This window comes from Acinonyx jubatus, chromosome C1, assembly GCF_027475565.1.
Source record: "Acinonyx jubatus isolate Ajub_Pintada_27869175 chromosome C1, VMU_Ajub_asm_v1.0, whole genome shotgun sequence".
Taxonomy (NCBI): Eukaryota; Metazoa; Chordata; class Mammalia; order Carnivora; family Felidae; genus Acinonyx; species Acinonyx jubatus.
The window spans coordinates 156,933,560-156,952,657 of NC_069381.1; the positions used below are offsets into that span (position 1 = coordinate 156,933,560).

The 19,098-nt window shown below is 52.5% G+C and overlaps 1 protein-coding gene across 2 annotated transcripts in view; it reads left to right on the forward strand.

Moving 5' to 3' along the window:
• Positions 1 to 2,344: 2,344 nt before the first annotated feature.
• GAD1 (glutamate decarboxylase 1) overlaps positions 2,345 to 19,098 on the forward strand; it is a 42,544-nt gene continuing 25,790 nt past the window's right edge. Inside the window, exons 1-5 of one of the 2 annotated variants that reach the window (XM_015086104.3) lie at positions 2,345 to 2,675; positions 4,098 to 4,242; positions 7,667 to 7,729; positions 13,786 to 13,944; positions 15,291 to 15,533. In XM_015086104.3, coding sequence (XP_014941590.3) covers positions 4,161 to 4,242; positions 7,667 to 7,729; positions 13,786 to 13,944; positions 15,291 to 15,533 — 547 coding nt within the window. In that variant the 5' untranslated portion in view covers positions 2,345 to 2,675; positions 4,098 to 4,160. Of the gene's footprint in view, positions 2,676 to 2,778; positions 3,035 to 4,097; positions 4,243 to 7,666; positions 7,730 to 13,785; positions 13,945 to 15,290; positions 15,534 to 19,098 lie in introns of those variants that run through there. The other variant, XM_027055516.2, reaches the window with a different exon arrangement.

Sequence of the window (19,098 nt, forward strand, 5' to 3'; positions counted from 1 at the left end):
AAAGTGTAAAACTCCCTGAGAATAGTGCCTCTCACGAGGCAGATGATTAATAAATATTCGTTTAATGACTAATTATTAATATTTAGTTAAACATTTTTTAAGTTTATTTTTATTTTGATAGCAATACAGAGAGCAAGTGGGGGAGGGGCAGAGCGAGAGGGAGAGATAGGATCCCAAGCAGGCTCTGTCAGCACAGAGCCCCCATGCGGGGGTCGAACTCACGAACTGTGAGATCCTGACCTGAGCTGAAATCAAGAGTCAGATGCTTAACCCAATGAGCCACCCAGGTGCCCCTAGTTAAACATTTTTAAGTTAAGGAGAAGACTTCATTCCCTCCCCCTCCATAAAGGAGTGAGAGGGATGTCCTCGCAATTGCACGGACTCAACTTTAATTTGTGATACCTGCTCTTATAGATTTCTTTTTCCAACGAAATAATTTCCTTAGCTAAAACGTTAGGGGTGAACGTTTTGGACAATGGGGTCAGAAGAAGGAGTGGTTGAAAATTTCTGAGTCTCAAGCCACAGGTGAAAGTAAACGAATCTTCCTTTCCGGAGAATCTCCGGTCTTAGGAGAAGGTTGAGGAGACAGGGAGAGCCGGCATCTTTCTGAGACAGCGGACCCCGAAGGGTATCGGGATTTGTTGCCTCCTCCCGACAGTCGACTTGCTCCGCGCGTCCTCAATGATTTAGCACCGGCACTGGGCTCTCTGATTGGTGCAACATCTCCTTTAGGGAGGCTCTGGGAGGGGACGTGGGTGGAACTCCCAGCCTCATTTCAGAGTAAACCGCACTTTTCGTGTGTTGCGGTGCCGGGTTTTGAAGGGATGTTTCCTGCTTTGATTGGGCACGCCCACCTTGCCCAGCCTGGAGCTCTGGCGCTCAGAGCTGAGGTTACTGCCCTACCCCGCCTCCCCACCCCCGTTCAGGATGCTTTTGTGTCCTTAAAAAGTGCCCGAGCTTTTATTGCAAGGTGGAGAGAGGACGACAGTATTTTCTTTAGTATCAAGGGCAACGCGGTGATTTCAAACCTCAGAGCGCGAACCCTCTTACTGATGGGACTGTATCTTCTCAGAGCAGAATCTTCGATCTCTATTATGGAATTTTCGGTGATTAGTAAGATTTTCTGCATCCCCACAGTGTCGTGGTAAAAGGAGACAAGACTATTCAGAGAGAAGGTGTGGGCTTCGGTTGGACCAGCAAGGCCGCAGACTTGTCCATAAATAACCCCTGCCTGCTGCACCGCCAACAGGAGGCGAAAAATCACTGTGAAACGAATAAAGGAATCACTGGTTACACGATATCATCCAGATACACAGAAAGATAAACTTTTTTTTTTTTGCCCCAAAGAAAAAGAAATTGAGGAATTGGAAAGAGGAGAACATACATTAGCGACGAGGGTGGCTGAGGGATGGCTTGACCAGGCAGGAGAAGAACAGAGCCCAGACAGCCCTTCCAGGTGTTAGCTCCCGCTGGGAGGAAAGACCCCGCTAACACAGGGCCTCGCGATCTCTGAGTGCCTGGCGCCCCCTGGTGGAAATTTTTCCGCGAACGCCTTTTTATTACGAGGGGCTTCTCCCAACGCGGCAATTCATTAAATATGTTTAAATATTGCAAAGGGAAAATCCTTTAAAAGCGCAAAATCGAAAGAGGAGTGAGGAGAGTGGGCAGGGCAGGGAGTGACTGTCTGCTCCCCACCCCCACCCCCGCCCCCTGGGGCTCGGGTTTCCCGTTTGTCTCAGAGCAGCGCTCGTGCGTGTTATTAACCTTCAGATGTGATCAATCAGGAGGACTTCTTTCCCCATTACCAAGGGGACCAAAGCAAGCAGGGAGTGCACAGTGGATGGAAAACGGGACCTTTGCTCTGCGGATGGCAGTGGGTAGCAGTTACTCAGTTGAGGTACTTTGGGGAGGCTCTGAGCTGGATGAGGAAACTGAAGGGAAAGGAGTGGGGGTCTCTCCGGGGGTCTGAGGGTTCCCCCCTCATCTCTGCCTCCTTTGCTTTTACGACAATCCTGGTTCAATAGAAAGCCAGTGAGGACGCAACCCCAGAGCTCCCTTTTACTCAAGAAAGAGTCATCGGGTCACATAGATCCGGGAGGACAGCGAGGAAAGAAAGCCACTGCTCTAGTCTTCTCAAAAGTATGGGAGGGGAAGGGAAAGGGAGAGAGGGATGAAGAAGAAGCACTCAACAAGGCAGAACTCTTCATAGAAATTATCTTTTCCATCGTCTTACCCGACACTCTGTTTCAAAAAATAGAGCACGTTGAGTACAGCCTGGATTACTCATAGGGCCTTTTTTTTTTTCCGGGCCCCAAACCGTGATCTGGATTTATAATCGCCCTTTAAAGCTCCAGAGGCGATCAGGCACCTGCAAAGGAGCCCCACCGCTCTGCCGACGAGCTGCCCCCGCAAGCATTGGCCTCGTGATTCCCCCGCCGAGCCGGTCCCCGCCTCCCCACTCCGCCCCCGCCTCCCCCAAAGCCTAGCAGCTGCCTCTCCCTACTGCTCTCTTCTCCTCCTGGCGCTCGCGTGCGGGACGGTGCTGGCGGGAGCTAGGAGGCAGCTGGAGGTGACGCCGGGAAGATCACGCCTGTGGCAGGACCGGAGCCGAACGGTTCGCTGCGCGCTGCGCAGAAGAGCGGCGGGAGCGCCGGGCTTACTGTCGCCTAGCCCAGGTGGGTAAGCGCGCGGCCGCCTGGACTTCCCAGTGCCCAGCTCCAGCTCTTCAGCTGGGTGCTCTTCACCCACGGTTTCTTGGTCAACCCCCACTCCCGGCGACCGCCACCTACCCTCCCGAGCAGAACGCGTCCCGCCCGCCCCACTCCTGGCTCTCCCTTGGTGCGCGGCGCAGTAACCCCCGCCCTCACACTCATCCAATTCCGCACCAGCGAAATTCACGCCTAGGGATGTCCAGAAGCTGAGACCTGCGCTGAAGTGGAGAGAGAACGATTTTCCCCAACGCTTCCTGGCTGTGAGCGCGGGTCTCACCGAAGGGCTCGTGGGCAGCGGCAGCCAAAAGGCGCGACTCGGAGCGGTAACCTGTTACTTCCCCAGAAGCGGCGGTCTACCGGCTATCTGCGTTGCTGTATTGAGGGCGCGCGCAGGGCTAGGTGTGGGGTCCCAGGGTGCTTGTGAAGGCTGTGGCCGGAGGCTGCTACTCTGCAGAGTCTTAGATCTACCCAGATTGGCCCGCACTCTCTGTCCCGGGGCCTTCGGTAGCCATCGCGCCAGCGCCGAGCGCAGTACAGGGGCGTCGCGCACCGATCCTAGTCTGCCGCCTTCAGCGCGCAGAGGGCAAGTTCGTTTCTCCGGTAATGTCCTTTCTTGCCCCCCTCAATCTCCGGCTTTGTACAGCGACAAATCCCGGGACCTCAGAGAGTTAGGTGGAGAGGGAACAGAGAAACCCGGACCGAGCCTCATCCTAGGCTTCCAGATGGCTCAAAGCGGGGTGGGACAAGGTTTCCGACCCGCTGCTTTCTTGCTGTCTGGAGTGCAAGGTGATTGTAGTTCTTCCCCGATCAAGTCAGAGAGAGAATGTAAAAATATGACTCTTTTTTCCCCTCACCTTGTCTCACCAAAGTCCCCGGTCCCCGGAGCAGTTACCCTCCTTCTTTCCAGGGAATTAGCCAGACACAACAACGGGAACCAGACACCGAACCAGACGTGCCCGCCCCGTGCGCGCTCCCCCCGCCTGCCCGCCCTCAGGCTGCTGAGAGCCCAATGGGGCTGGTCGTGGCTCGGCTGGAAAATCGCACATTGAGCCTCCCGTGCCCTCCTACCCCTATCCCCCGCACCTCAGCGTTTTGCACTGGCCTTGGGCTCCCCTAGTCTCTGCGCTGCACTCCAGGTCACCCCGCTCCGCCGCCAGACTGGAGAGCAGCCCTGGGCTACGTTGCCCGCGCCAGAGTCCCAGAGATCGCGCGCACGTCTCCTCCTCCCCTCGGCGCACCCCGACCCAGCCGGTTAGGTGCCCTTCCTCCCGCCTCTCTGTCCCAAGCCCAGACTTCTGGGGGAGCGTCCGCGCCCCCAGCTGCTCAGTCGCCTCCCGTGCCGGACCCCGGAAGCCCTCCCCGCACTGCTCTCGCTTCTCTTTGCAGCCTGTTCCTGCGCGCGACTGGCCGAGGACCCCGGACAGCAGAGGCCCCAGGACGACCGAGCTGATGGCGTCTTCGACCCCTTCTTCGTCCGCAACCTCCTCGAATGCGGGAGCGGACCCCAATACTACCAACCTGCGCCCCACAAGTAGGTTCTGTCCCAGTTTCCTATCAAATAGACTGCGGGGAAGATGGGGGCGCTGGGACGTGAGGAGGCTGCGCTGACGGAAAGGGAAGGGGGAACGCAGAGATGATGGAGGCTGGAAAGAGATGGGGCCCTGACCTGGGTCCTGGCCAGAGGTCGTTTGACTGCCAGGGATGCCAGGAGATTCTGGGGCGCTGGAGAGTAGGAACCGCACAAGGTTCGAGCAGCGGCGATCGTTGGGGGCTTCGCTTCGGGGGAGGGACGGACAGAGAGAGTATTGTTTTTGTTGTGTGTGGTTTCTTCGCTTGGTGGGACGACTGGGGTCAGGGCAGAGGGCGGTGTGAGGAGACTGTAGCCTCGGCGGGAATAGAGTTTTCTGTCTCCAGCTCTCGTTGAGCGGAGATCCGGCCCCCCTCCTCCCTCCCCCCCCCCCCCCCCCCGCGCTGTGCTCGAAGTCTATAATCAGCGGAAATTTCGACGTTAATTGCAGCTTTTAGAAAACTCGGGGTCCCTAATTGCTGGAAATTTGCGTCGAGCTATTGACGAGTGAGGGAGAAGACAGGAGTGAGAAAGGTGCATAAAACGGTTTGAGATCGAGCCTCGACATTTCAGGCAATTAATTACATCTCAGACCAAAAAAAGAAAAAAGAAAAAGAAAAGAGAAAAGAGAAAGCAAGGATCAGGCAGCAACCTGAATGGAGAGAGGTGGGGAACTAGGAAGGGGCAAGCAGCTTTGCTAGGGCGGGAGGAGAGGGCACCCATCCTTTCTCCGGGGCAGGAGATCTGTTAGCAATTGACAGATTTGGAAGAGAGAAAAAAGGGGGAACCAGATACAAGGCGGGGGTGGGGGGAACGACTTTATGCTTCCCCACCTCTAGCTCAATGTGCTCCTTAGCCCATTTCCAGAATCTGTCTTTAATTTAGATGTATTTCCTACCTTTCTGTAGAAGCGTGGCGATGAGGGATTGTTTTTCTTTTTTCCCATTTTGGATTGATATGTGCCCCCCCCCCCACACCAATCTATCAGCTCCAGTAGTAACAGCCCCAGAATTTCTATATAAGAGGGGCTTAGGAGTGGCAGTGTGGTTAGAAGAGCTTATTGCTACGCTTTTATGGCACTTTCTATAAGCTTGAGAAAATGTCAATTGTTCCCATAAACGAAGGTGGGGGATTGTTATCCCGCAAGCCCCCTCTCCAATTCTTTGGCGCAGCTACTGGCTCCTGGCCCCGGAGACCGGGGTTTAAGTCCTGAGGTTGCGTTTCAGTTCCCTTTGCAGCTCCCTCTCCCCGCCTCCCAGGCGAGCTACAATTACCCACACAACAAAGAGGGGCTCGGGAGAGCCGCCAGCCCTGGTGGCACGTGAGCCGGGCACTGGCGGCCGAGCTGGCCGGAACAGGCCGGGAGGAACGCGAGGCCTGCCCGCCTTTGTCTGTTGCTCTGGCCTTGATGGATTTCTTTTCCAGACCTCTCTACATTTCCCGCCCCTTTTTTGTTGCCTGATAGGGCTGGGCGATCGCTGTGTTCACCCACCTCAGAGTCCTGCCCGCATCCCCCACCCCTGTTAACCTTACCCCCGGCGGTAGCCCACGGTCTAACGCACACGCCCAACCTCGGGTGCGAGAATCAGTGGAGGCGCTGACCTGAGTCCGCACCTGGCCTGGCGCGCCCGGAAGCCACCGAGGCAGAAGGAAGATAGTCGAGGGCCCTGCCTGGGAAGAGCGTGCAGCACCTGTCCTGAGAAGGCCGTCAGTCGCCCCCCAGCAGCCCAGCTGCGGAGCGGGCATTCTAAACTGCAAGCGCTTGCCCGGTTCTCTACCGGCTGTCACCCTCCCTTGCAGACACACCCTCTACCCTCCTGCTGGCTCCGTTTCTCTCTCCCTCCAAGCTCTTCTGGGAGGTGGCCTTGCTTGATCCGCACAACCTTACTCGGCCTCCTGCTCCAGCGACCCCTTCTCCCTGCTCTCCGCCACTCGGTCTCCTGGACCTTCCTTGTGCCAAAGGGGATCACTCACTTCCTTTCCCCATCTTTCTGTCCCTTTATTTCACTATAGCCCCCCAACTCTGAAAGGCAGTGCAGTGGGTCTGAACGCCAATGTCCCAGCTGAGTAACCTTGGAAAATTCGCTTAACCTCTCTGAACCTCAATGTTTTTATTTGTAAAATGAGTATTAACACTCTTCTTGTTTCACAGGGTTGTTCTGAGTATTAGTGGAGATGCTGTTTAAAGCAAAAGCACTTTATTGAGTGGAAATAGCTCTTTACCCGCCAGGTATTATTATAAGGGTTTTGCTTTCGCACCGATTTGCTGTCTGAGGCAGGAACTCCATCTGTGACCTGCTGTCTCACTGACGTCGGTCTGTTTCTTCTCCCCGCTGGGGCTCTGTTGTGCCTCGGGTTTAATGGATGTCACTCTCCTTATCGCCACCAACATTCGCGCGGGGCTGAAAGGCTGGGCCAGGGTGGGGTGGGGGATGGGAATGATTGGAGGCGCCTTGCTTTGAGAGATACGAAGGGTATTTCACGCTGGGCCCACCACACCAGTTAGAGTGCGGGCGCCACAGGCACCCCCGTGCACCTTCCTGGAAGCCGAACCTCGAGGGCCGCATAGACCCTGAGGAGTTTGAGCCTGGTAATGAAGGAAAGCACAGCAGCAGAATGGTCTGCCATTCGGACCCGGAGGAAAGGCGCCCGATTCCCTTTGCGTTCTCCCGCTCCACACCCGAGACGTCCGAGGGAAGGGTTAATGAGGGGCAGGTTGGGAAGAAGGGATCGGAGATGAGGACCGGAGGCGCACTATTGTTTCCCGATTCTGGGTCCGACTGAAGAGCAGCCATGCGAGCCCGATCATCTAGTCAAATACTATTTTTCACCCAATTAATTCCTGAACTCTTCCGCGACCCCATTTCATGCCAGTTTATTTTAAGCTGCCACTCGGCTGGAGACCCGCCAAGAAATTATGAGACGTTTTGGTCCCAGATGCCTCTGTGTTCCCTTTCCGGGCTGCTGTGGTCGCCCTTCGAGTCCGCAAGGCGGAGGCCAAGGGACAGGGCCTGGAGGGTGGGTCCTGGGTAAGGAGCGGCCTGGCCCCGTCTTTTGCACGTGGGTTCGGCCCTGTCCCACTCCGATCCTGCCTCCCCAGCTCCCCTGCCAGTGTCGCTTGGAGAGACGGGCGGGTCCCGTGGGTTCTCGGCCTTCCAGAGACCCCGTTCTATAACTGAAAGTGGGAACAGGAAGGGAGTGTGATGGGCCCTCGAAGGGCACGAGTCTGCCGGTCGGCCCACGGATCTGGCTTCTTGCTCCTTTCACGAAGGAGTTTTTATTGAGGAGCACTGGCGAAAGACCTGCCTCCTCCTCCCCAGAACACATTTGCCCTCGACCCGGTCCCCTCGTTCCGAATCTCACTGATCGCACCTCTTTTGCTTTTTAGCATATGACACCTGGTGCGGCGTGGCCCATGGATGCACCAGAAAACTGGGGCTCAAGATCTGCGGTGAGTGAAAGGGCCCGCTGGGGCCTGGCGGGCCGGCGCAGCTCGCGGGTTTTGAGGGTTTGGGAGAGTGGGGCGCACGCAGAAGGAGATCCGATCTCTTGGGTTTGGCTTTCTAAAGCCCCGACGCCTAGCGAGACGCTCCTCTACCTGTCTTAACCCTCCTCCGCCTTTGCTTGACCCGGCCGGGAGGGACCTTTTTTGCTGGAGTCCGGGACTAACCAAGACACGGCGGGACTTCCCCGGTCTAAGGCGGGAAAGCGCGAGCACAGCGCCCCCGCGCGGCAGCCGGGCTCTTGTTGCCCGGCGTCCGGGTCGTTCCTACGCGTGCGCTCAACCTGCGGCCAGAGGCTCTGGTAGAAAAGGTCAACTAGTCTGGTTTTCCTGGAGAGCAGGCCTAAGGCACGATTTCCGCCTGAGGCGGAGGCTGGCAGGTCGTGCCCCCTACCCCCGCCAAACGTACGTTGAAAGTGGCCTCCCCAGTTTGGGAATTTGCTCCGATATGTCATAACGGATTCAGATTTCGTTCTTTCATTCTTTGCCTGCAGCCCCCGGTGGCCTGCCTGGGGGAGGTGTGGGCGGGCGCAGTCCAGAGGGTTTGCGGAGCCTGCCCTTGAAGGAGAGGAGGGTAGGAAAACGGGGCAGGCGGGGGCGTGGGGCCGCAAGAGGAGAAAGGGGGTGTCGGGTACGATTTGCCAAAGAGGAAGAAAAATAGATCTGGGAGCTGGAAAGGAGAAAGAACCTTTCTCCGGAGACGTGATGGTCTGAAATGAAAACGCCCAAGGGCTGTAATTTTTTTTTTTTTTTTTTTTTGTAAGGGAAAAAGGAGATTTGTTCGAAGGGACACAGCTGAGTGGCTCCGGCTGAACAATGAGGACTTGCTTTCCTTGCTACATTTCACCGTCTAAAATCTCTAACCTTATCGGGCCAGAAAATACGGACGGGCAGGGGGCGGAGGGGCGGGGGAAGATTAACGAGGGGCTTATTAAAGAGCCATCCGTCAGCGGCTGCGCGCGGGAGATAGCGGCGGAACGAGTACGGGGCACGCCCGCCCCAGCCGCGAGCGCGGGCCGGCCACGGCGTGTTCCCCGGGCCTGCTCTTCCAGCTTCTCTGCGTCCGGGGGCCCGAGGAAGGCGGCAGCTGGGGCCGGAGCAGACCGGGGGCATTTAACGGCTTCTGGGAATTACCCTCCCTCCCCCGCTTTGCCGCGCGGCGCCCTCCCTGCGTTTCCGGGGCTCTGTCCCTTTGATCCAACAAGCAGCATTCTCGGTGAGCAAGCGTTGCTCGACTAGACCCAGCCATCTTCCAGGGAAAGCCCAGCCCTGCCGCGCGGGGCGGCCCCGGGTTTGACCCTCTCCCCAGCACGCGAGGCCCGCGGGGCTAGGCCGGGGCCGCGTCCGCGCGCGGGGGCAGCTGGCCGCAGCCGAGCTTTGTTCTATAAATAGCCCCCTCCCCCCGCTGCCATTCCCGGCTTAATGGCCCGTTTCGCGCCGGGTCCCTTCGGCGGCCGCGGCGCTCAGCTTCTGCAGCCGTCATTGTCATGCAGCCGGGCAAGCAGAACTGAACGAGCCCTGGGCGCCCGCCGCGGTCGCGGGGAGGGCGGGGGAGACTTGGGATGAGCGTGGCCTTCCCCGCGGTCCTGCGCCTGCCTGGCGGGCAGCCTTCGTCCACCCGCATTCCCTGCGTCCGTCCTCGCGCCCCAGGCCTTGCCCTCTACGCCCCCCTCTCCGAGTCGGGGGAAGAAAAGGTCTAACTGCCCCCTTCGGGAGACACACCTGAAACGTCTCTAAAGAGTAACTGGGCAAGAAAGAGTTGAGCTTCCTTGGGTCTGAAAATAGGAGTCCCCGAGTTTGCATCAGTTTAGCCTGAGGAAGGACTCTGGAACATTTGGAGGTGACCATCCCCAGAGAGTTTCTCCTTTGTTTCTAAACACACACGTACCCCGACACTAATTTCAGAGAAGTCGCAACCTGTTTGACAGGAGGAGAGGCCTGGTAGTCTGTTGAGGGGAAATTGCCTTCTGCTAATAGGCAAGCTTTGGGGGCCACGCGTGAGGAGGCTTCACATTAGGTTTGATTCTGAAAGGAAACAAAACCCCAGGCAGATTTAGTTTCCATACTTTGGGCCAACTCTGGCTGTCCAAAGTGAAGTCTTCGGTGTTGACCTAAATCTACAGCCTTCCCACCTCGCCCACGCACAGACACCCGAGCTCCCTTCCCCAGACATTCACCAGCCTGGATGCTGCCTTCTTGGCACTACCCAGGTTGGTTTGACCTTTCACATTAGGACGGGGTAAGAATTAATGGTCCTCTTCCAACCTCCAAATCCCCATTGCCCTGGGTGACTCCCCTAAACATCTTCAGTGCCTTGCCAAGATTCAACTCCCACCCCCTCTCCAACCTCCCTTCCTTGGAAGCCAGGGACTAAAGCTACGAGGAAGGCCCTGGGTCTCACCGGTGATGCCAGAATCCTCTGGGAAAATAATCAGGTAGAGAAAACCCAGGGTCTGCCAAGATGTAGAGTGGGGTAGCTACAGGCACGGTGGTATGACTTAAATAGAACGCGATGCAGGAAGCCCAAAGTTTGGGCTCTGGGTTCTGCTAACTTCTCACTGTGTCCTTGGCCCTCCATCACTTATGTACGCAGAGTTCTAAAACTGGCTACCAGTTACAGCCTCCGAGCTGGTTTACTTAGCCCATGAGATGTGGGTGTGTTTAATTTTGTGTCAGCTGCCATGCAACTTTTTTTTTTTACGTTTATTTATTTTGAGAGAGCATGAGCAGGGGAGGGGGCAGAGAGAAAGGGAGAGAGAGAGAGAGAGTGAGAGAGAGAGAATCCCAAGCAGGCTCCGGGCTGCCAGCTGCAGCCTGATGTGGGGCTCAAACCCATGAACCGTGAGATCACAACCTGAGCTAAAACCAAGAGTCAGTCACTTTAACAGACTGAGCCACCCAGATGCCCCCATGCAACTTTTAAACAATGAAAGACTTCGAATATTCTATATTTCTGGCTTCTCTTGAAGTAAAAAAAGGTGGGATGGGAGAGACCTGGCAAGGTCAGCCCATAAAAATCAGAAAAAGATCTCCTTTCTTTAGGTAGATGCAATTCCATGCTACAGCTTGGTCAGCAAGAGCAGGAGGGGATGGGCTTCAACCCCCACTTACCCCTTGGCCATGTGCCCTTATGCCATGCACAGCTCACAGACACGTTTGGAAACAACTGGCTCAAATCGAGTGCTTTCTGGCTCCCTACACTCTTTCCCCACTCAGTGGGCCCCCAGGCCTTTGAGTTTAGGGGTAGGGGTAAGGAATCAGCTTCAGGATCTCCTCACTGCCCAGAGGAGGAGTCATGACAGGGTTCACCTCCTGCTCCTGTTCTCCCCTTAAAGCTAGCATAGCAAGAGTGCTACAGGCTTGCCTCTGGTTTTCTCTTTGCCTCTCAGGAATGTTGAGCTGGATTACCAGTCACTCACAGGCTTGAACTAGGTTCTCACGGGTGGTATGCAGAGCAAGAGAGAATACAGTCTGCTTCAGTGTCAGGGACCCCTGCTTCCAGGACCCCTTGCTAGCCGGGGAAGTTGCCAAAGCACTGACTTCAATGTCACCCTCCACCTGGTCATCCTTGGAGAAGCATACATTTCTTTCCAGAGCCTCTCAGAGCCATGAGAGGTCTGGATCATTTACCTTTTGTGAGGCTCCCAATGTCTTAGAAAACAAATACCTGCCAAGAAATTGTTATTCTGATAGCAATATGCAGTAAGAATTTATATAGCAAATTAATGGCTTTAAACACAATTTATAATGCAATGTAAGTGTGCTATTCGTAAGTACAGGATTGATAGGAAACATTGATTCCTAGTGCACTCCAGGAAGTGTGGCCCAAGGATGAGATGCAGATTTAAAGTTGTGTCATAATTGTCATCTCTCAATACTATCAGGAGACGTCTGGGAATGCCTGTGTCAGCACCTCCTTTGGAGATAACATCCCAAGCCTACATCAAGGTCATAGGTCCTGCAGCTGCCCAGAGGAAAGGCGTTTCTAAGGGGTTTCAAGGTAGAGACTTATGGCTTTCCCAAGGAGTGAGTCAGAGCCAACCAGAGGTCAGAGACCTAAAGAGTAAGAGTTCACCCAGTAGGACCTCATTTCCACTACGCCACATGGTTGGTCTTTTTAGCCTGGCAAATTCCATAGCTCCCTGTTCCAGGAGCAGGTGAGCAGTCTTGGAATTCACGGGCCAAGTGCTCCTGCATCCCTGTGGCAAATGAGTGCTGGCTCCAGGTTTTGGACTCTGGGGGTTGTAGGGGAAATTCAGAAAGTAGGGGAAGAGGAGAGGGAAAGGATACAACCCCCATCATTACATCCAACTGTGGAGCTTTATTATAGTGTCCTATCCCTCTCCTGATGTCCTTTGGGGCTCTAGCAATAAGTTTACAAGATGAGTGCTGGGAAGAATGAACGGCCTGCTGCCTATTCTTCCCTCCAAAAATAGCCCCCCCCCCCCCCCCCCCCCCGCTCCTGTGTGTGGGAGGATTACAATCACTGCAGCCTTCCCCTGCATCCCTCCTTATTCCACCCCTCACCACTGAATTGCAGTCCTGGGGAAGTAAAGCCGCATTCCCCAGATTAACTTGTCTCTCCTTGAACCTCCTGGGACTTTCCGCCAAGCCTGCCTTGTGATGTGCATGACTCCCCGAGGATCTTGGTACCTACAAAGACAGCTTTGGGGTCACCAAGAAGCTTAGAACGTTCTTCTTCTTTTCTGTGTGTTGCATTTGGGGCTAAGATTGAGGCAAGGTTGGAGGAGATGCTGAGGGAAGGAGTGGGTCTGCAGGTCCCCAGCCCCAGAAGGAATGGGTGTAGATACTGAGGGAAAGAGGTTGCTCCTCCTTGGCAGAGTGTCCCGCTCTTTTGCCTCAACCTGCTTCTCTGTTGACCACTGGTGCTTGTGCTGCTCACCTCAGATGGGAGAGATTTCTCCTCCTTCTGAGGAGCAGAGGTGAGGTGCTCTGAGTCCCACCCTGGGCTCGGAATTCAGTCTGTTTAGTTCTAGGATGGCTTTCTAGCTTTACTCCAATGTTGGTCACCATCTGCCAAACTGTAAGTTTGTGGAGGGTGGGAGATCTGTCTCATTTATCTCTATCTATCCCCTATCTTAGATGCTTAGCAAAGTGCTTTTCCACAATAGATGCTCAGTAAGGGGGGCGCCTGGGTGGCTCAGTTGGTTAAGTGTCTGACTGCAGCTCAGGCATGGTCTCGCACTTTCTGAGTTCGAGCCTTGTGTTGGGCTCTGTGCTGACAGCTCAGGGCCTGGAGCCTGCTTCGGATTCTGTGTGTCCCTCTCTCTCTGCCCCTCTCCCGCTGGCACTCTGTCTCTCTCTGTCTCTCTCAAAAATAAACATTAAGAAAAGATACGTGCTCAGTAAGTATTTATAGAATTAAATGTCGGCACACATAAGGTCTTAGGCTTCCTTGTCTCTTTCCCCAGTACCTTTATTCAAGGAGAGGGGGTGGAGTGGAGACAGCTGCATGTCATGTTTGGGTCAGAAAAATTATACTTACATTCAACCCTGTGAGCATTACCTGGTGCCTGAGGAAAGCATGTTCCCTAACCCCTAGTGCTGGTCCTCCCTGACTCCTCCCTCTGCTGGTCCTCACCTCCTCCTTCCTCTGGTTGCACCTCCCATAAACCCAGTGCCGGCAGCATCCTCTCCAATTGTGTCCTTCCCCTTAAAACCCCATCCCGGGGCTAGTTACTGGAGTGGAAGCTGTCCAATCGACTTAATTCTGAGTTCAGTGTCATGTTCAGGGAGGAGAATGGGCTTTGCTTACTGTTTTCCTCTCTTGCATGACTGGGTCTGTGCCACTGATGACACTTGGCATTGCCCCTTCCCCGCCTGGAGGCCAGCAGTGCCAAAGCCCTTATATATAAAATGCAGATACTCTGCTTCTTCTCACGAGAAGCAAGAACCCTGCTTAGAGAGCAGATCTGGCCTGGCAGCTGACCCTCCAAGGCTGGGAATTTAGTGCATTCCCTCTGACCCGGCATCTTGTGCTACAGGCTTCCTGCAAAGGACCAACAGCCTGGAAGAGAAGAGCCGGCTTGTGAGCGCCTTCAAGGAGAGGCAGTCCTCCAAAAACCTGCTTTCCTGTGAAAACAGCGACAGGGATGGACGCTTCCGGCGCACGGAGACGGACTTCTCCAACCTGTTTGCTCGAGGTAGTCCCCACCCTCCTACCCTCTCCATGCCCCCCAACCCTCACCAGTCCTACCCAGTAGGTACCTTGAGTTTCTTGACTTTTTCCTGTAATTATACTTCTGTTATCGAAAATGTCATTACTTTTTCTGAACTGTTCCAATATTTGAACGAATATACTCCCTCCTTCCCTACTGCCCAGGCCTTCTTCGTTGTGGATCCTGGATGAGGGCAGTCAATAAAAACAGTCAACTCTGAAGACACTTGCAGGGGCAAATATGGTTTCATAGAATCTCTGAATGTGAAGAAATCTTACATATAAGAAAATCCAGTGATTCCCATGGTAGCAGTTATCCTTCAGGGTTGGCAGCAACAAGAAAATCACTCTGTGGGAAGCTGTGCGGCTGGGCCTAAAGACCAAGTGCTGTTCTGAAACTCCTTTTCCTTTTGGAGATCTTTCACTAATTACTGCTGTCCCCACAACTCTGGTCTCTGGAGGGTTTTCTCAGCCTCTCCTAAAACAGCTTGAAGGTAAACCTGCCCCCTTCCATTAACTCCCCACAGGCCATGGAGGCCAGACCCAAACAGTCAGTAGGACTTCACTGAACCTCAGAGATAATCCGGTGAATTGATACAGAGCCTCATGTAGAGCCAATCAGCTCTTGCGCTATGGCTGACAACTGCAGCTGGGCCCCCTACAGTTTTCCTCCCTGCTTAACCCAGCCTGACTCTGCCTCCCACAGGCTAGAACCCAAAATCACCCCCAGATATCCCAAAGTCCAAGCTCAAAGGATGAGGTCAAGAGGGAGAGAGATGGGAGTTCCCTCTCCCACTTTTCTGAGCCCATCTTCTAGCTCTAGTTTTCTATCCAAGGACACTACAGCGGAGCATTCTGTTCCGGGGAGGACCTCAGCCTCTGCCCACAGAGCCCTCACCCTCTGCCGTCAATGATCAAGCATATCATAATGCCCAACCAAAAAGCCAGTGTCTTAAACAGATGTAGAGGGACATGCCTGGTCCCAGGGGAGCAAGACAGAGGCTCCTTCCATCACATACCTGACGGGCACTCAGCCTGCAAGTGGACCACAGTAGGAGTAGGCTGCTCATGGCTTCTCAAAGCACTCCATTCCACTTACGAGCAGCCTAACTCTCAGACAGTCTGTAAACCTCCAGAAAGTCTATGCACAACTTCTGTATATAGACATATGTGCATTTTTCTGGGGAGACGGCACATCAGATTCTCAATGTGTATACATAACCTGGAATATACCAGGTCTGTAAAGCTGTCATGGCTGATATGAGGGGTGTCTGGACTAAGGCAATTCAGACATGAGCCAGGCTATAACCCCTTGTTGGCTTTCCCCCTCAGATCTGCTTCCGGCTAAGAACGGGGAAGAGCAAACTGTGCAGTTCCTACTGGAGGTGGTAGACATACTCCTCAACTATGTCCGCAAGACATTTGATCGCTCCACCAAGGTGCTGGACTTCCATCACCCACACCAGCTGCTGGAAGGCATGGAGGGCTTCAACTTGGAGCTCTCTGACCACCCTGAGTCCCTGGAACAGATCTTGGTTGACTGCAGAGACACCCTGAAGTATGGGGTTCGTACAGGTAAGAGTGAGAGCCAGGCGGACGTGCAGCGGGAAATTCGCCCCCCATTGCACCCTTGCCAGTTGAGGACAGCAAATTCATGTTCAAGGTGAAGCACAAACTCTGATGAGAGAAAGCAGCAACATGTTCAGCGACCACAGAACGACCTTGGACAGTGGCAGTGGGTGGAAGGCCTAAGTCTGGCAAAAGCTCATCATCATTTTTTGTTGTAAACATAAATTAAGAAATACAAACTCGTGGTGCTATTTCAAGTTCTGTAAAAAGAGTTTTCATTCTTGGTTTTAGGCTCTTCCCAGCCTAAAAAGAGGAGAATGACCTGTCCCCTGCTTCTTTTCTCTCCTCCATTTCATGCCTATTTCATTCTGATAAATCTTACCCTTGCCTGCCCCTAAATCAGGGGAGAATTGGGCCCATTTCCCTCCCTTTCTGTATTAGTTTTCTAGGGCTGCCATAGCAAATTACCACAAACCAGGTGACTCAAAACAAGAGGAATCTATTCTCTCACAGTTCTAGAGGTTTAGAAGTTTGAAATTTAGGTGTGCAGGGCCATGCCCTCTTAGAAGATTCTTAGGCTCTGTCCTTACCTCTTCCGGCTTCTGGTGGATGATGGCATCCTTGGCTTGTAGATGCATCACTCCGGTCCCTGCCTCCACCTTCACATGGCATTCTCCCTGCGAATGTGTCCACAGTTTTCTCTTATTTTTTTTTAACTTTACTTCTTTATATTTAGAGAGAAAGTGTGAGTTGGAGAGGGACAGAGAGTGAGAGAGAGAGAGAGAGAGAGAGAGAGAGAGAGAGAGAGAGACTGACTCCCAAGCAGGCTCCATGGCGTCAGTGCAGAGCCCGACACAGGGCCCGAACCCACGCCCATGAGATCAGACCTAAGCCAAAACCAAGAGCCGGATGCTTAACTGACTGAGCCACCCAAGTGTCCCCAAAGTTTTCTCTTCTTATAAGGACACCAATCTTTGGATTAGGCCTACTCCACTCCATTATGGCCTCATCTTAATTTGATTACATCTGCAAAGACCGTCTTTCCAAATAAGGTCGTATTCACAGGAACCAGGGACTAAGACTTGATCATATATTTTTGAGGGACACAGTTCAACCCACAACCCCTTCTGTTCTCTAGGCAAAAATGTCACACACATACACACCATTTGCACCTTACTCTAACCTCTGGAGTTTAGACAATCTGAGTCATTAAATCCTATTTCTAATAGGAGGCCTTTGAGGATGCCCTCTTGCCTCTTGTTTCATGTTATACAAACCCTCTCTAGTCAATGGTCCTGGCCAAAGTGGTTACTTCCCAGGTGCTTCAAGTTGAAGGACTTTTTGGATCTCTGACTGGCTGTTTCTAAGCCTACGAGTGGAGCAATGGTTTCTCCTTCCTGCTGTTTTTCCCCCACAGCAGCTTGGCTTTCCCGAGCTCTTGGGCAGACAGATCTACAGGAAGTGGCAGTCCGTGGCATAGTTGCCACCACAGGGGAGCCCCTGGTAGCCCCTTGTTCTTTTTATTCTTTCTCCCTCTCCTCTCCTTTGTTATCCCTCTCACTCCTCCTAGTCACTTGAAGATAGATTTAAGGCCAAGACCAGGGAGGTTGGGGGTGATAGAGCCGAGTGAGACTATTGCGTGTCAAAAACCAAGTGTTGGAATGAAATAGGCTGGCCAAAGAAGCATTTTTAAATAAGGAATCCCAAACAGCTTTTGAGGTGTGCCAAGACCACTGAAACGAGTGTGGCTGCCTTGAATAACTGCAGGACAGACAAGACTTAATTATGTTATAAAGTCTTTGTTTGATTTTTAAAGAAAAGCCTGCTCATCAGTTTAGTTGCGGCTCACCTTGGTCTGATGGCTAACCTATCCCTGATGGAGATCAAGCAGTGTTATGTAGCCAGACAAAAAAGAGTCAGGATTCTCCATGTGTGTTTTAGCTGGACTTGCTTTAGTCCAGTGTTTTTTATTTTGTCAAGTCACTCTCCACACACTTTCTCAGACAGGTGAGACCATGTGCTTTTATCACCAAAGCTCAGAGTAGTGTTGTCCCTCAAAGAAAAATTGATTTGTCATAATCGCAGCTCGTATTGCCTCCAAAACTGAAGCATCACATGGTTATAGAAGCATGGACTCTTATTAGACCAGTGTATGACTCTACTTAGATATTTAGCCTGCAGCCCTTCACCCCTGTTCCTCCGAGCAGCTTCTGGGAGCAGATATTTGCGTTTATAGAGTTTGTAATCTCTCAGGCAGTGTGAAACCTGTATCTCAAGGTGTTGACCCTGGGAAAGTATAATATTGCTGCCAGACAAAAATACAGCTCCTGGTGGCTGATCTGTAATTTAGATACAGATCAGAGTGATAGGGTAAACCCCACAGGTGGAAGGTGTTTTTTTAAGGATGTTAATAGTCAGCCAAAATAATGAATTGGGTTTTAATAAAGTGAAAACAGACTGATCTGGGTGGAGATGATATTGGTATTGGAAATTTCTTTACAAATTAACAATCTCTGGGGACGCCCAGGTGGCTCAGTCGGTTGAGCGTCCGACTTCAGCTCAGGTCATTATCTCATAGTTCATGGGTTCGAGCCCCACATTGAGCTCTTTGCTGACAGTTCAGAGCCTGGAGCCTGCTTCGGATTCTGTGTCTCCCTCTCTCTCTGCCCCTCCCCCACTCTCTCTCTCTCAAGAATAAATAAACATTACGAAAAATTAAAAACAAACAAAAACCCCCACAAATTAACAATCTCTGAAACAATTCTCTGTGACCTGAGACGGAGACTGGTCAGCCCACAGTCACGGTAGATATACCAACTTCCTTGGTTTTTCTTTTTTAACTTTTTATTATGGAAAAGTTTAAACTTTTCCAAAAGTAGAATAGTACAATCAACCCTGTATACCCAACACTTTTATCAACTCCTGACAACTTTGTTTCACCTATTACCCTCCCTTCTCTATTATATGGAAGCAAATCTCAAACATATTATTTCATCCATAAATATTCTTCATTCTCAAGAACTCTTTAAAAAATAAATAACCACAAGAGGCGCCTGGGTGGCTCAGTCAGTTAAGTATCTGGCTCTTGATTTTGGCTCAGTTCGTGATTTCATGGTTCATGGGATCAAACCCTATGTGGGGCTCTGCGCTGACAGCATGGAGCCTGCATGGGATTCTCTCTCTCTCTCTCTCTCTCTCTCTCTCTCTCTCTCTGTCTCTCTCTCTCCCCCTGTCTCTCTGCCCCTCCCCAGCTCATGCATTCTCTCTCTCTCAAATAAATGTTACAAAAAATAACCATAATATCATTGTTAGATCAAAAAAATCCAAAATTTACAGTTCCTTAATATCAAATATTCAATGTTTAAATTTTCAATGGTCTCATGAATTTTGTAATTCATAAATTATAATTTTATAATTCATCCCCCACATTGCAATTGCTTGATGTGTCTCTTAGTAAATTTCCCCCTCCATTTTTTATTCATTGAAACACTTTGAAAAATAACTTTCTCCCCCTACCTGACTTTAGGCCATGTGCTACTTAGTACCACATTTATCATCTGTTACTTCATTG